The following is an 18,082-nucleotide window of genomic DNA, read 5'->3' on the forward strand; positions in this document are numbered from 1 at the left end:
CGAAATAAAATAAAGCAAACCACAGTTACCTACTTCAGTGTTAAAAACTATAATTTAATGACTGGGAACCCTGCCTGATATAATTTGACAATAATTTGTCAAATAACGAGTTGACATCTGACAAATCGACAATGATTTCGTGGCTGAGACAAACAATTTAATAAAAAAAAAAAAAATCTAATTAATTTATTTTATCATTTATACATTCCAGCTAAACAGCAAAGAAACGGTAAGTTAGGAAACTTATGGAAAATACCAGAACCCCTGCAATATTTACCTACACACATTTTTCTTGCTTTTCTCAAATTGATACATGAATTTAATTTACTGAATTTAGCTTCAAATTTGATTAACTTGGTTGATAAGACAATTTTGGGCCGTTAACCATTAAAACAAGTTCATGGCTACCTTATAATATAAAAATAGCTTTACTTAATTTTACAATTGGCTGTAATTGCATATTAAAATTGTGTACAACTTACATTCCGAACTATAGTAACCGGCTCTTAACTTATTTTGCGATTGCTACTGTATATATATGACAACCTACGTCGTTGTGAAATGAAACACTAAAAAATTGTCCAGAAACTAGATTATACTATTAAAATCCCAATAAGAAAAATGCCATCTTTTATATTACCTTTTCTTGTAATTCTTTAAATTTTACCATTATAGATATACAATGGGAGTGGCTATAAGCAGATATTCAGACATATCATCAAATGAACTGCTTGACCGATTTTGCTCTGCTGAAATTATCTGCCCAAACGATCCATTTTGGAATCAGCTACTGGCTTTTAACATTCAACTGCCAAATGATACGTAAGTTTAATACAATATAGATTTGAAGTTTCTGTTCACCTTTTTTAGGTTTTAAACTGAGATCTTTTATATATGAAAAAAATATTAATTCAACAATTCATTTACTTTTTGAGATATTTTTATAACAATTTGTAAGCTAATAGTATAATTATAGAGTTTAATTGTTTTTTTACCTTTTTTAGGGATGAGCAATTAATATTTGACTCAAGCACAGAGGCTCTATTGCAGAAGTTCTTACAAAACAACCTGCAGACAGGCAACCTAGGCTCTCTAGTTCAAGTATTCATCACAAGAGCAACTGAGCTATTGGCAGCACCTAACAGTGACAAGTAAGTTTCTGACTCGGCTCATCTATATGGAATATCTTCATTCTGTCATTGTTAATATTCCTTGTAATTAAACAAAATTTATTTCTTTAATAATTTTGCATATAGTAGAGGGTTTCCATTGCTGTTTATACAATTACTATGTAGGTACCTTCAAAAGTAGAGTAAATAGGCTTTTTACATGACTTGCAGTTGCTCCCGACTTTGTCCACATGTAATTAAAAAGTAGTAAAATATATGGCCCATGTTATTCGGTGATAACATAGCTTTTTATTGGTAAGAATTTAGGAAATTGGCCCGTTCGTTTTTAAATTTGTTCAATACTTACAAAGTTACACATCTTTCTTCTTTACAATCAGTATAGAGGTATAGATAAGGTAATCTATCTTCCCCCTTATCATGTGTAGACCTTGCTAAACTAACACCTACCAAAATTTAACCAGTTTTATAAGCACTCTGCCCAGGCAGCAGTTACACCCTAAGTATCCAATCGCCACAGAACTCTGCTGCCTCGGTCTTGTGTTAAGAATTAATTGTTAATTATGTTATAATCCATATATCTTTATTTCTTGTTCTCTATATAATACATTTTACAACAATATAAAAATAAAATAAAACATGTTATATAAAAAATAGAGCACCACCGGCTGCGGAATCCGATGACTCAAGCAACCAGTGGTCAGGGCTGCAGAGACAGGAACCTCCTCACTATTCGTGCGGTTTCTAAAATAACCGCCTTTTGAATCGGGCCCTTAATCCAACTGTCTATTATGTTTGTTGTATGTCTATTGTTCAATAATGTTCATCCAGTTGTGTTGTAATATTCCATATGCGTATAAAATAAAAAACATGTGCCATTATATACCTCAAATGGTTAAGGCAGTGTAAGCTGAGAAAATTTAAAACATTGTGATTTTTTAACACTATTGTCCAGAAATATGTTGATTATTAATAGTTCCTCAACATTAGTAATAATAAAATATAGCCTATGTTACTTACAAATAAATTTTCTTTCTAATGGTGAGAGAATTTTTAAAATCGACCCAGTAGTTTTTGAGTTATTTCAACCTATACTATTATAATAAAGCGTAAAAACACACTTCTTTGTTGCCTAAGACGTCAGCAATCACAGCATATTCTTGAATATTTAATTTTTTAATAAAAAGCCCTACACTTACATCATGCTTTAGGCTATATATTTTCACGCCATTAAACTTAGGGGGTAAATATTTTGGAGAAAACCCTAATGTCGGAAAGAGACCATAAGTTGCTGCCAAAATCAAGAAGGAAAGATTGCTAAGGTTTGTCATGTCATGTCATGTAACACGTTTGTTATTGATTTGACAAATGTAAACTTTTTTCATAATTTCATGCGGATGAAGCCGCCAGGAACAGCTAGTACAAAAATACAAATCTTTCCTCTTTATAATATTTGTATAGATAAATAATAGTTTAGTGTTCACATGCTTGATGTACAGGATATCATTATCATTACTCTGATTCTAAAGCTATTAACATTCAAAGTCAACCCATGTTATGTCTCTGATAACAGAAAGCATAAAAACCTACATTAAAAAATATCATGGTTGTAGATAGTGTAAAAAAAAATTAAAACCAGATTTGTTTCCAATTAAACATAGACTTTATGATAAGGAGTAAATGAGTCATTTAAAACATTTAATAAAATTATAACTTAAACTGGAATATAAAAAGTCTTATCTTAATAGAAGATCTATAACACAAAGCATATTGAAAATAATTTAAGCATTCCAAACTAAATGATTTCATTTGGTTTAGCTATAAGTGTATTACCGTGGAGTTGATGAAAGAATGTCAAAGATAATAAATTATTTAAAAAAATTAACCACCATATTCCATTTCAGTCACATTTGTATTATAACATTGTCCTCTCTGTCTTTTTAAAAAAGAAGAAAAAGGATGGCAATATACAAATACCTTTTTTTTTTATAACATAAGGTGGCAAACGAGCAAGCGGCCACCTGAATCCGCCAAAATGGCGAAGCGACCGCTGCCCATAGACATCCGCAATTGCAGATACGTTGCCTACCCTTATACGACGGAGGAGGAGACGCACATTAAGAGGATACTTTCCCTTCCTATGCATCTCCTCCACCGTCAAATCCACTTCCCCTTCCCATCTTCTTATAAGAAAAGGGTGGTAAAGAGAAAGGGACTTAAATTAGGCCTCCGGCACCACACTCATCAGACGAAACACGGAATTGTTTCCATTTCACGCCTGTCTTCTGTGTGGTCGTGGTATTACACCGGGCGTGCCGGCCCATTCGTGCTAAGATGTTAAAGCGGGCACTGCCACTGTAACCTATGATTATAACTAATGATTAAACGGCTAACACTCACATCTATTAAAAATATATAATATTGCTTGCGACTTTGCCCTCGTAAAATTAAAAAATATAGACTATGTTACCCATTGATGAAATCCTTTTTAACCCTTAACTTGGCAGAATTTTATTTTTTCGAATATGAAAATAATATTCATAGCACTTAACCTTGATGACCAAAGGTGTTTAGAAAAAAAAATTGATGTATCTCTACAGATACACTAACAAGAAAAGGGCGGTGAAAGAATTTTCAAAATCGGCCCAGCAGTTTTTGAGTTATTTCAATAGATAAAGATTCAAAAATACAAATCTTTCCTTTTTATAATATTGGTATAGATTAAAAATAGACGTGAGTCTGTTTAATAATTAGTAGTATTAGTACTAGTAATAATGTAGGGCCTGTCCCACCAAATTATAAATTGTCTGATAACACTCCAACATGTATAATATGCAATGGAAATATCGGATTTTGTTACTATCAGTGGTGGGATAAGCCCTTAACCTATTGTTATTTTTATTTCAGTGTAATGCTAGCATGGCAGACATTCAATGCATTATTCGTGATACGAGCAGTGAGCAAATATCTTGTGGAAATTGTACCGGAGTACGAATTATGTAGACATTTAGATGTGAATGCGGTTCGCGCTGCCAACGGGCCTGTTGATGTTGGAGATACTGGCACGCCTGTAAGTTTTATTATGTTGGTATCCTTACCAACATTCCTATTTTCTATTCCTATAGAGGTAAAATGTTATACATTGTTACTTTGAAGCAGTATGCAAGAATTTTTTAATTTATTTACTTGTAACAACAATGTGTTACAAACTGGCTGTTGCTCGCGACTTCGCCCGCGTGAAATTAAAAATATAATAAAAAACGTATCCTATGTTGCTCACCGACGACATAAAATATTTGAAATTGGCCCAGTAGTTTTTGAATTATTTAAATACACAGAAAAATCCAAATCTTTGGTCTTTATAATATTCGTATGTATTACAAGATTGTTAGCAAGGTTGAACTTAAAGGCAACCCAGTGGTACAGTTGAAGTTGCTAATAAAAATATATTTTTGTTAGGTATTTAATAAAATTCGCGGGCTTTTGCAAGCAGAGATAGATTTTGTTAAACAAATACAGTCTTCGCATATAAATCACTTGAAACCGAAAATGCTTTGTAATTTTATTATTGTGATTTACAATGGGACACCTGTATTGCAGCTCCCTGGACAACCAAGTCCGGAGACACCAGAGTCATTGACACCCGCAACATCGACACCAACGCATGCGCCCGAAGCCCCAGCTTCACCCAAGCTGACATCTGAAAGCAGAGTTGAAATGTTGATAGATGCACTTATTGGAATTATCATTGATGTACCTGTTACGTGAGTAATCTCCTTAACTGGTAAAAAACTCCCTTTCCACTGGTGCAATACACTAGAGCTAGTATTAGTGGAAATATAACCTAAGCAGGTGAGATTTAAGGCCTGTCCCACAACTGGCTGATAGAGGCTCAGATAGCTTTAAAATGTCTACTGTCAGATAAGTTAATAAAATCCGATATTTCCATCACATGTTTTACTTGTATTTTTGTCAGACAATTTACGGTTTGGTCGGACAGGTCCTTAATACAAAGAAAGTGCTGTTGTGGATAAAATAATGTGTTTTTAAATTATTTGTTCCAGGGATAATACATATTATTTACACTTGGAATGTATAAATACACTTTTAGTACTAATGTCAGTGTATATGTTTGCTGGAGTACATGGACAAACACGGCTTGTGGAAACCTCCCTTATATACAGGTAAAATATTATATGGCAATACATGTCTTCTATATTTCTATTGAAAGTATGGATGGATTGTGTGAAAGAGGATATGCTTAAGAAAGGAGTGGATTCAGATATGACGGCTGATAGAGATGTATGGAAGAGCAGTATACTGTGCTAACCCTCCATAAGGGATAAGGGCAAGTTGATAATGATGATGACACGTTTTCTATATTTCTGTCATATCCTTACTTTTTCGTTGAAAATATAGCTTTTGTTTCTTAGTAATAATGTAGCTTACTTATGGTGAAACCATTATTGAAATGGGTTTATACGTTTCGGAGCTCATTTAATGCAATCTTTCCGTCCTCGTGATATTAAAAAAAAAGAGTAAATAGCTTGTGTTTTTGTATGTATTTAAATTAAAAAAAACTACTGGACCATGTAATGGCATGTATTTTTTCCAGTTTAAATTCCATGTGGAAGAAGTCGAAAGCAACAGCTAGTATATTTTTAAATTTAATGATTTGTAATTTTGATGATATTCTACAGTGTATACAAGTATATAAAATGTTTGTTCCAGAACACTCTTCCAAGGTAGATATGGTATGCATGCTCCGCTACTAGTGAAGACTTTAATGGTGAACCTGTCCAGCATGACGCCCGCACCTCCCAACATGTTCGGCACCGGCACTGGAGATAGCCTTTTAGTTAATTTAGCCTGTAAGTTGTTAACTAAATTTTATTTATTTGTTATTTGTTATTTGTTTTATCTTCAAAAGGCCTAACATATCTCCCTGAAGATCGATACAAATGTAGAACAAATTCTAGAAGAACTAGCTACTAATTAAGTGTTTTTTTTATGTTTCTTCTGTCTAGTTTTTAATGAAAGAATCTTATAAACTTCTAAAGTTTCATTTTTATAGCTATCTGCTAAGAAAAGTATCGTTAAAAATGTCCAGGTGAAACTAACATTGAGGTTTTTTTATTTTAAAATAATAGAGTCCGCTACAAAACATCTGTTATTCAAAGTTTGTGTTAAATAGAACAAGTTTGAAAACCTCTGATAATGCCTGGTTCATGGCCAGTATGGACTGTATAGTCACTAGCAGACAGTGTTTACATAATACCAGTTCACACTTGGCCAGTACAGTGAGACAGTTGCGCCGGCCAGTCATTCAATGGCGCCAGTTATCGTTTATTATGCCAGTTGAATGTCAGTCCAGTTATTGATGCAATTGACCTACTCTACTGGCTGTGAACCACGCTACGCCGGAATGCCAGTCCAATTTTACATCAAGATCTCATGATTCCAGCTGGTCTTTGGAGTATGCTGCGTCTGGGCACCGCACCGCAGACTATCTATAGCCAGCCGGCGGTAGACCGTCGTGAGCTGCTGCAGCGGCTACGGAGGGAGCACGGCGTCGCCAACCAGTCCTGTCTGCTGCTGCTGGCGCTCGCCAACCACTGCATGACGCAGGACAATCTGTACAGGAACGCGCTACTCTGCTGTGAGGATACTGCAGGTAACTTAGTTTAAATAAGGAATTTTCGCAACCGTCACCCCGCGTTGTGCCCGCGTGGGGACAGGTGAGTGTAAAACGTTTCGTCTGTCCCACCTTTTAGTCCCACTATCACTAATAAAGTGATAGATGGAAATTTCAAAAAACAAAATAAGTTCCAACCGTCCCCTCATCGCAAAAGGTGCGGTGGATGACCACAATGGGGAGGAAAATGGAAGCTGGGAAAAATCCAGTCAATCATGCAATATCTATAGTAAGCAAGAAGCAGATATTATGTAGAAGGTCCTTAAATATTCTAGAGCCAACAAAAAAGAAAACCGACTACAAGACAAAAATTTACGACTTTTACTATGATTTTAAATGAAAACTCAAAAACTAATAAATAGTTTTGAGTTTTGAAAAGTGGGACCATATGGCAGCCACTGCGAATAAAACCATGTAAAACAGATAATAAATCAAAGCATGACCAATGTACGTAGTTTTGGTTAAAAAGCTAATTATCTCTTTTCTTTGTTCCTCGTGTATTAATCAAAAAAAATACTGGCAATATATGATTAGAGCTATAATAGTTCATTTATTAAATTGTTTTATTCATGTGTTAATATTAAATGCTATTTTTACAGAAACTACAACTACGACTCCACAACGCGACTCTGGCGGCGCGCAAGTCACACCGCCTCGGATAGATATGGCTGCGGTAATAATTTCATACAAAAATAGTAATATTACAAAAAGTACTAAATTTCCTATAATTAAAATTACATGTAAATTCTAAATTTATTATAACAATATCGAAAATTGAGGTAACTTTATATTTTTTAAAGTTAAAACATTCTTTAAAAGTCCTTAGAATATTCTACTAAAGTTTTATAAAAATTTCTCCACTAGTTTAGAAACATACAGGTTACAAACAATTATAAAAAATATTTCTATAACCCAACAAGAAAATTGAATAAAACACTAGACGACTGTATTCATTTGGACAAGTGAACTGTAGATTTTTAATGTCAAATAATGTCAGATTTTTATTATATACAATAATTACCAAAATATCCAGTTACACAAAGCCTTATGTGCGACTGCGGGCTGCGAGCATTCCACACTACTCCTGTATTTGATGCTGCACTCCTGCAAGGCGTACAAACGGCACATCACCACCGTGGCTAATATAGAGGATTTAGTAAGTATTATTAGACATTAATATAATTGTAACAACGTAATAAAATATTCAGACAACTCCCGCTAAAATGGCGCGCTATTCTACGTCTGAATGACATTGACAGCTGTCAAATAGGAACGTCTATGCCGATATCCTAGTGTTGCCCGATTTTCTTCTTAAGAGTGTTTATTACCTTTTACAAATTAAATTAAGGAAAAAAACTTCAGAATATCTTTTATTTCAATTTATTATTAGCAATGTAATCCTTACTTCTTACTAATATTATAAATGCAAAAGTTTCGAACCGCTGAACGCATCTCGATGAAATTTGGCGTAGATGTAGGGGAAAGTCTGGAAGAACACATAAGCTACTTATTTTTCCTCGAGGATGGACACGCGGGCGATAGCTAGTATAGAATAAGTTCAATGTTACTTTTTTTTGTTTGTTAAATGTATCAAATTTCATCTATCTTGGTTGAGCCATTCTATAACTTTTAACATTCATTCATCCAAACATTCTCATTTAAAACAGTATAAGAAATACGTTTTAAGTTATACTACCTAGGTCAATGCCCTTGATCTAACAAAAACTTAAAAAAAAGTGTTTTAACAAAAAACAAAAATAACAGCGAAAACCACACCTCTAAAATTCAATGTTAAAAATTCTTCTTAAAGTGCCATCTTCTTTCGAAGTTAGCGATCATTAGGGCGACTTTCGTTCTTGACACCGCTGCTCTGATAAGTCAACGGGTGCTCTTTCCATACCAGTGGCGTAGGTTTTGTTAATAAAAAAAATTAATCTTACTTCTTATTCTTACTAATATTATAAATGCGAAAGTTTAGATGGATGGATGGATGGATGGATGTTTGTTAGCGTTTGTAGCCTAAACGGCTGAACGGATCTCCATGACATTTGGCACAGATTTAGAGCATAGTCTGGAAGAACACATATGCTACTTTTTATCCCGGGAATAGTTACGGTTTCCGTGGGATTGATTAATTTAGTTTTTTAATGTTCACTCGATCTTTCTGCAACGGTACAACATATCTTATTGAAATTTGGCACAGATATAAAACAAAGTCTGTAGTACACATGAGATAAGCTTCATCCCAGAGAAATGTCCGGTTCCCGAGGGATACGTAGCTATTTGATATTTATATAGTTCGTATGTTTTCGAATACTACGCGGACGAAGTTGCGGGCAACAGCTCGTAATAAACAAATGTTAAAAATCGATAATTGTTTATTCTGCTCACTATAACCTCTATGTCATATTAACCGGTATATTTTGTTTCAGATAGTACCTATCCTACAAGTGTTATACAACGCTCCGGACAGCAACTCTCATCATATCTACATGTCTCTCATAGTCCTGCTTATACTCACTGAAGACGACTCTCTCATCAAGAATGTGCACCTTATTGTGAGTACTCATAACTAATGCTAAGGTGTATACGGAACTAGCTTTCGCTCGCGACTTCGTCCGCGTGGTAATAAAACAAACAGAAGTAAGTAGCCTATGTGTTCTTCTAGACTATCCTCTACAGCTATGCCCAATTTCATTGAGATCCGTTCAGCAGTTTAGGCTACAAACTCTAACAAACATCCATCCATCTAAACTTTCGCATTTATAATATTATAGTATGAAGTATGATGTAACAAATGGTCTTATGGGACTTTTAGTGACATTTTTAAGATGAGAAATCACTAAGAAATTGCTTAATTAATAATTCAACAACTGTCATTGAAAGTAGTTTAATGGTTAAATTGGCACCATAATTATAGATTTTTCCTATTAAACTACACCAAGGAAGACTCAATGACTGGGTGTGGCAATATCGATTTTCTTAGTATTTTGAATCTGTTGAAAGATCTGAAAAATTAATGTAACGTTAAATTTAACTTTTTGAATCGTAAACTTTTAATTAACTTATTAGAATCAACCATCACTGCGCGGACGCGTTGTCCGTGGTGCGTGTTTTTAGGTTTTTAGGTTATAGTTCAACTCCCAATACCTTATCCTACTCCCGTAGTGGAGGACCAGTTTTTGTCCTTCATATAAGTCTACCGTCATCTCTGTCACTCCCTTCTTTATTATGTCACCTTTCATATAATCCATCTCTTTCTATCTCTACCGGTGTACCTCCACACATAACTAACGTCATTAATTTTTAGGTTATAATTGTTTTTTTAATATGATTGTATTTCAGATGTTGAAGAATCTAACATGGTATACAGAGAGAGCAATATCGGAGATATCTTTAGGCGGTCTGATGGTGCTGGTGGTGGTCCGCGCGCTGCAGTACAATATGGCCCGCGTTCGAGACAAATATCTCCATACTAATTGTTTGGCAGCCATCGCTAATATGAGCTGTGAGTAAAATAACCTCTTTGGCTCCCCTCCTTTATTATAGCTTTCGCCGGCGACTCTGTCCGCGTGGAATTAGAAAATTAATATAAAAGTAGGTAGCCTATATGTTCTTCCAGACTATCCTCTACATCTGAGCTAAATTTCATCAAAGATCCGTTCAGTGGTTTATGCTACAAACTCTAACATCCATCCATCTAAACTTTCGTATTTATAATATTAGTGTTATATTTTAAAATGACACAAAATTAGTTGAATTGTCTGCAGTTACCTGTCGTTTCAATACGTCATACTGATATTAAAAGTAAAGTTTGGATGGATGGATGTTAGTAAATATGGAGATCCAGAACGGCTTAACGAATCTGAAGAAAATTCGTCATAGATGTAGAATATAGTCTGAAAGAAAATATCGACTAATTATTAGAATATTTTAATTCCGCGAAGACGGAGTGAGGTTAGTTTTGCATATTTTGTTACAGATTACAAGCTATAATCTATTATGCTACTTAACAACTTAACTAGAATCAATACAAGTGGATTTTTAATTATTCCTTTTTACTGTATTAAATATGTTTTTTTTTTGTAATACCCTTGTTTGCAGGTGAATTCAGAAATCTACACCCGTACGTTGCCCAAAGAATAGTATCGTTATTTGAAACATTAACAAAGAGAAGATCAAGACTGTGTAGTGAAATAGAAGGTATTTTACTTTTTTATCTTAACTATTATAATAAAGCGTAAACACACACTTCTTTGTTGCCTAAGATGTCAGCAATTACAGCATATTTTCGAATGACTCTTTTTTTTTTAAGAAAAAGCCCTACATTTATGTCACGCTTTAGGCTATATATTTTCACGTCTATAACTTAGGGGTAAATATTTTGGATAAAAACCCTGCTGTGGGAAAGCGACTATAAGTTGTTGCCAACATCAAGGAAGCAAGGTTGTCATCATGTCATGTCATATTAACATTTGCAATTGATAATTTGACAAATGTGAACAATATAATGAACATTTTATAATTTCATGCAGATGAAGTCGCATGGGAACAGCTAGTTTAATATACAGACAAACAGATATATAGTGAAATTATTTATTTTCTTTTAGGTGGTGATATCAATACTTTAGAATTGCCACATCATGCTGAGGAAAAAACTGAAGAAATCGTAAGTTAATTTTTGCAACTTCTTATAAAAAAAAACTTGACAAGTAGCTTAGTAGTTCTTCCAAACTTTGTTCTACATCTGTACCTAATTTTAACTACCCTTTAAGCCGTTTTGGAGTTATATAGTAACAAACATCCATCCATCCAAATTTTCGTTGCAATATTAATATGATTTATACAAATTAAGACGAAAAATGTGATTTTATAATGTGAAATTTAAATAATTATTTCCATATTAAAAATCTACAGATTAAAAATTATTGTTTTTTCAGATGGACCATATAACAGTGCTGGATGAAGTGATCCGTATGCTGTTGGAGATCATCAACTCCTGCTTGACGCACCAGCTGTCCTCCAACTTGAACCTGGTGTACGCGCTGCTGCACAAGCGCCACCTCTTCCACCACCAGCAGCATCAGCACCATCACCACATCGCGCAGAACATAGAAATGGTGACTTTTGGATTATATATTTGTTAGATTACTAGCTTTTGTTGTGGAATTTAAAAAAAATGATAGTAGTTTAAGCTACAAACATCCATCCATCCATGCAAGTTTCGCTTTCTAATGTTAGTTCCCGAATAGCGGCTGCTCATTTTGGTAACGCGTTATTATTAATATAACTAGCTTTCGCCCGCGATTCCGTTTGCGTAGAATTAAAAAAAAAACAAATGCAAGTAGCCTGTGTTTCCAGACTATCCTCTACATCTATGCCTTTCATCGAGATTTGTTCTGGAGTTTACAGTTTCAGGAAGCTACAAACTCTAACAAACATCCATCCATCTATACTTTCGCATTTATAATATTAGTAATCATATTATACTAGCTTACGCCCGCGACTTCGACCGTGCAGAATTAAAAAAAAACAAATGCAAGTAACCTGTGTTCTTCCAGACTATCCTCTACTTCTATGCCTTTTATCGAGATTTGTTCAGACGTTTAGTCTACAAACTGTAACAAACATCCATTCATCTAAACTTTCGCATTTTATATTAGTGATTATATAATACTAGCTTGAGCACGCGACTCCGTTCGCGTGAAATTAAAAAAAATCAAAAGTTTGTATCCTATGTGTTCTTCCAGACTATCCTCTACATCTATACCAAAATTCATCAATATCCGTTCAGCGGTTTAAGCTACAAGTTCTAACAAACATCCATCCATCCATCTAAACTTTCGCATTTATAATATTAGTAAGATTAGTATTGTTTGTGTGTAGGTGATAGGATACTTCTCTACGCGGCTGCAGCGCGTGCAGGAGGGCGCGGGCGGCGACCTCGGCGTTACAGAAGTGCTGCAGTGCATCAAGAAGGGCGCTGAGCAGTGGTCCAATGATAGGCTAAAGGTATCTAAGTGTATATTTACGCACTCATGTTTACTAATTTGACAATCATTGTAGATTTCTCTCTACAAATTACATATACTAAAATATGGCCTATGTAACTAATAACCAAGCTTTTTGCTAGTGAAAGAATTTTTGGTTTTGGTCTAGTAGTTTTTTAGTTATTTCAATATATACAAAAATACAATTTCTCTGGACGCCAAGACATTTTAAAAACTTCTTGCAATTCGACTTGTAATACAATCATTTCTCTTCCTGAAGAATTATTCGATCGAAATATTTAAAATTAAAAAAAACTTGTACCTTATCAATGTTACTATTAAATACTCTGTTTTACGATAATTTTGTATTCCAGAAATTCCCAGATTTGAAATTCCGCTACGTGGAAGAGGAGAGACCTGAGGAGTTCTTTACCCCATACGTGTGGGGTCTGATCAGCAGTTGCGGGGGAGTATACTGGGCTAGTGAGTGCGGCGCGAGGGCTGTAGGGGACCTTTTGTGCTGAAGAACCCCAAAAATTATTACAAATGGTTGTTATGGACCCCCTAAAAGTTTGTTTTAACAGACCCCCATAGACAAAGTGAGTTTCGATTAGCGAATTCGCTCGTAGAATTAGCAAAACGTGACAAAATGTATAGAATACGTGACTTATCGAATGTTATTCTCAGCTCCATACGTTTTTTCTTAAATAACGATACCAATAATCGAATAATTGTCTAAGGGGGCAGAGCGTAAAGCACAGTATTTTATCGCAAATTGAACTCTATGCTAATGCAATAAGGTTTATTTTCACTTTTCACATGTTGTAAGGCGAGCAAATCAAATTAAACCTTATTTCAATTGTGCTAATCTCAATTTTTGTATGTGTTAAATCTGTTGATCCTATCGGAATGTTATTAAGGTTGAAAATGGCAGGTAGTGGCATTTAACGTGTTAACACAGACTAATTACAAACAGACATATTTGTATCATCAATACAAAGAAACTACAAAAATCCATACACAATATATGACATTATCGGCCAAAAAATGTAAAACTTAATACAATTGAAAAGTTATCGTAAATTAAATAATAGTGGGTTATAACATAAAAGATTTATAAAGACTTTACAGTAGAAAGAAATCTCAAACTTGTAGCATTTTAACAAATTTAAACAATAATTAATCTAAAAATCAAATCTCCCTATAACGTTATCTATAAATTGATTATATAAATTATGAAATAAATAAAAAAATTGTAATTTAATATCATCGTTGAAGGTTAAAATATTATCTTCTTTCTGATTATATAGGTTAAAGGCGTCACCGGGGGGGTAGATAGGAATTCTAATTCGAAAAAAAAACATGGAACCGCCTCCCTTAGACCTAGCCTAGATAATCGGATTACCTATTTCATATGTAGATATTGTCACAAAATGTTGTGGTAATTAAATAATGTTATTTCTAACTAATATAAATGCAAAAGTTTAGATGGATGGATGTTTGTTAGAGTTTGTAGCCTAAACTGCTGGATCTCGATGAAATTTGACATGGATGTAGAGGATAGTCTGGAATAACACATAGGTTACTTTATTAAATTCCAAGCTGACGGAGTCGCAGGCGAAAGCTAGTTAACAATATAAAGCAGTAATATAAAGAATTATAAATGTACAATGAATTTAAGATCGATAATACTGCCGCACTCAGAGTTATATGGTCTAAATATCTCCCTTAGTGAACGTTTAACATCTAAGTGCGACAGAATTAAAACTTTGTAGTATTGCGATTTTTTTTACATTTCAATTAATGTGTGTGTACAAAAATGTATTTTATATTTATATTATAGTAATCACAATGTATTAGTTTTTAATTTTTACTTAATTTAAAGAACAGTATGGATTTTATTTTACAAAAAAGTTTTGTTGAAAAATTTTGTCCTGGTCTTTGACATCAATATCTAATATTCGAAAAGAAATGATATTTTTTTTTTAATTTTCAGTCTGGCTGTATATTATTTTTTTTACATTGTTTCTTTACTTTTTACAATAATAGTATCAAGTCATTCCATACACATCACAAGTAAACTTTATATGCATAATTATTTTTTAATGTCATGTATCTATATGATAAACATCAATATGTAATGACTTACAATAAAATATTTATTAGATATTGTATTCTTAATTTTTAGAAGAAGACTATTTTGTGTAGTTATAAACGTTCAAATAAAAAATGTGCAACAATTAAATCATTTTAAACCAAATCAACTGAATATATTTATAATACCCTTTTTTCGCTAAACAAATATTTATAAGAATGTTTTGACAGTGGGATCTCACATCAAGATAACTACGAGAATATTTTCTATTTAAAAATATGGCATCTACACATCGGATATTTAATTACAACAATCAAAACCTTTCGTAAGAATAATCGAGGTTACGTTAAGTGAACTCTTAATAAAAATTGAAGGCTTAACATTTGGTTGGACTTGTTCAATCTAAATATATTTTGCAGTATTAAAGTGATAAAAATGCTCACAAATTCAAATGCTGAAAAAAATCCGTTTAAAAACATTTCATATGTCATTACGAAACCATAATTTCTTAGAAATGCCTGCCAAAAATAAAGACCGGTATAATTTTAACAAAAATACCTATAATAGACTAATGAAATATAAAATATAGCTTGCTATTATAATTCTTTAGAACTCATGTTTCGTAAATGTATTAAATATTTTCTTCGTAGAAAACGGAAAATATTTAAAATTCAAATTGCCATTCGGTGTGAAGTTAGGAACTGATTGCGTTATTTCGTTTATTGCTTTTGGTCGACTCAACTCATTATCGTCATTGTTTAAGTTAAAATTACGTCCCAGTTTGTGATTGTGTTTTGAATAATTTTTCGGCAGTGTTAAGTTGTGCGTAGTTGTTCGTCAATATTTTAATTGTTTAAAATGTCTGAACAGTTAATTAATGATGTGTTGCTTCACTTCGTATACGACGATACTACCCGGAAAGCTGAATGCAATATATGCAGAAGGTTATACCAAGCAACCAGTGCAAATTTAAAAAGACATTTGAAACGTAAACATAATTCCATATTCACTTTACTTGTATCTCAACATTCAAATAGTTTAACAACGCCTATACGGAAAAAAATCAGTAAAGTCAAAAAGGCGCAAATAGATTCGGATTTATTAGATTTATGTATAGATGGATTGCATACTTTTTCACTTGTAGAAGAAAGGGGATTTAAAAAATTTTGTAGATGGATTCCGGGATATGAGCTTCCCACGAAAAAGATGCTTTCCGATATAATGTTGCAACAAGCATATGATAAAACGCTAAACCAAATAAACGAGCAGATAAATAGCGAAGTTCGTTCTATTTGCTTGACTGCGGATATTTGGACTTCCTCAGCAATGGAAACTTACATTGCGATTACCGGACATTATTTAAATTGTACATTAGAATTTAAATCAGTGTTGTTAGGATGCGTTCATTTGCTGAGCCATACACCCCAAAAGATGGCGACCGCTATTCAGACGATAGTTAATAGATTTGAGCTACAAAATAAGATAAACTACATAGTAACCGATAATTCCGAAAACATTATAACAGCAGTAGAGAAAATTTTAGGCTGGAAACATTTTGAATGTTACGCTCATTCTTTAAATTCAATTGTTGAAAATGCCCTGCAATTATCTAAAAATCATATCGAAAAAGTAATTGAGGTCGTGGCTTTTATACAACAAAGTACTGCTTCTTCAGAGATGCTACAAAAATATCAAGTAGACCGTGGCATAGCACCAAAGCAGCTTACTCAAGCTGTTGATGCGAGGTGGATTTCTATATTATTCATGTTAGGAAGATTTGTCGAGCTTAAAGAAGCCATTTGTAATACATTGGCGTTTGTAGACACACCGTTGCCAACGATAACTGGAGAAGATTGGACCTTTTATGTTCAATTACGTGAAATATTAGGACCCTTAAAACAGGTAACAGACACTATGATAGGCGAAAAATATTTTCCAGGTAGTTATGTGATAGTGATTACAAGATGTATAAGTAAATTGTTACAAAGATTTTTCAGCAGAGATGACTTATTACCCCTTTCTAGAGAGATTATATTATTACTCCAATCAGGACTAGTTGATCACTTCGAACAAATTGAACGAAATGAAACGTTAGCATTGTGTACTTTTTTGGATCCTCGCTTTAAAATGGTACCTTTCGATGATCAAAATGAGGCTGAAAAAACAAAAGAAAGAGTCACGAATATGGTAGCAGCGTTGATCGCCGAATCGGAGAACACAAATGCCCTTTCAAAACCATCTGATACTGACGATGTTACCTTAGAATGTGATAGTTTATGGGATTCTTTTGACGAAGCGATAAAAAGCTCTACATTAACGCCATTATCAAGAGCGACCCACGAGATAGATATGTATCTCTTTGAAAATCACTTACGACGTAAAGACCAATTCGGCAAGCTTAACTGTCCATTAGAATGGTGGAAAAATCGACAAACTGTATACCCCAATCTAAGCAAAATATTTATTAACAACTGTAACATAGTAGCTACATCTGGACCTTGTGAACTAATGTTTTCTGAAACAGGACCAATAATTAATCAAAGACGTACAAGGCTGACCAATATTAAAATGGAGCAAATAATGTTCCTTAATGTAAATTCACCTGAAGCGCGTTTCCAGGAATACGACAAGAGTTAAAAACAATAACTACTGTAAGTTTTTGATTAAGTTGAATTAAAATAAATATGGAAAAATAATGGTTTATTATCACTTTATAATGTTTATGATGCGAGTGGTGGTATTGGTCAAAATTAGTATGTTCTTTCAGTTCTAAACCTGTCAAAGTGAAAAAAAGAAAAGATACAAGTCATTTTTGAGCAACGCTTGCTTTTTTCTTAGTTTATAAATACCTGATTCAATGAGATTTAAGTAGGCGATGAAATCATTTATTAACAAAGTTAGAAAATCCGAACACCATCCCTATTTTAAAATTTGCCATAAAAGTTCCAAAACATTTAACACTGTATAAGATTTAACAATTTAGTGATCTTTATTGATTTTTATTGATTTTTATACAGGCAAGTAAACTACCTGTAAATGCTTTTTTTTTTTTTTAATTCACATTTATGGTTCAGAATTGCCCTATCAAAACTTGCATATAGTCTATGCTAAAAGTCAAAACGAACCAATCAATCGGCCAATCGGCTGTTCTTTAAGATCACAGAGTACTTTGTAA

At 33.5% G+C, this 18,082-nt stretch overlaps 2 protein-coding genes across 2 annotated transcripts; both read left to right on the top strand.

Moving 5' to 3' along the window:
* Nucleotides 1-109: 109 nt before the first annotated feature.
* On the top strand, nucleotides 110-14,317 carry LOC106101919 (dymeclin). Its single transcript, XM_013281294.1, has 17 exons — nucleotides 110-229; nucleotides 676-822; nucleotides 1,005-1,151; nucleotides 4,035-4,197; nucleotides 4,728-4,891; nucleotides 5,192-5,311; nucleotides 5,859-5,998; nucleotides 6,592-6,801; nucleotides 7,422-7,495; nucleotides 7,856-7,978; nucleotides 9,255-9,380; nucleotides 10,168-10,330; nucleotides 10,927-11,025; nucleotides 11,433-11,491; nucleotides 11,763-11,942; nucleotides 12,709-12,834; nucleotides 13,187-14,317. Exons 2-17 carry the CDS (start codon nucleotides 683-685, stop codon nucleotides 13,334-13,336), a joined length of 2,184 nt encoding a protein of 727 aa, XP_013136748.1. The 5' UTR covers nucleotides 110-229; nucleotides 676-682; the 3' UTR covers nucleotides 13,337-14,317.
* Nucleotides 14,318-15,704: 1,387 nt separating this feature from the next.
* On the top strand, nucleotides 15,705-17,544 carry LOC106101790. Its single transcript, XM_013281126.1, has 2 exons — nucleotides 15,705-15,895; nucleotides 16,730-17,544. Exons 1-2 carry the CDS (start codon nucleotides 15,766-15,768, stop codon nucleotides 17,542-17,544), a joined length of 945 nt encoding a protein of 314 aa, XP_013136580.1. The 5' UTR covers nucleotides 15,705-15,765.
* The last annotated feature ends 538 nt before the right edge of the window (nucleotides 17,545-18,082 follow it).

The sequence above is a fragment of the Papilio polytes genome, unplaced genomic scaffold (assembly GCF_000836215.1).
Source record: "Papilio polytes unplaced genomic scaffold, Ppol_1.0 DF823935.1, whole genome shotgun sequence".
NCBI classification, from domain to species: Eukaryota; Metazoa; Arthropoda; class Insecta; order Lepidoptera; family Papilionidae; genus Papilio; species Papilio polytes.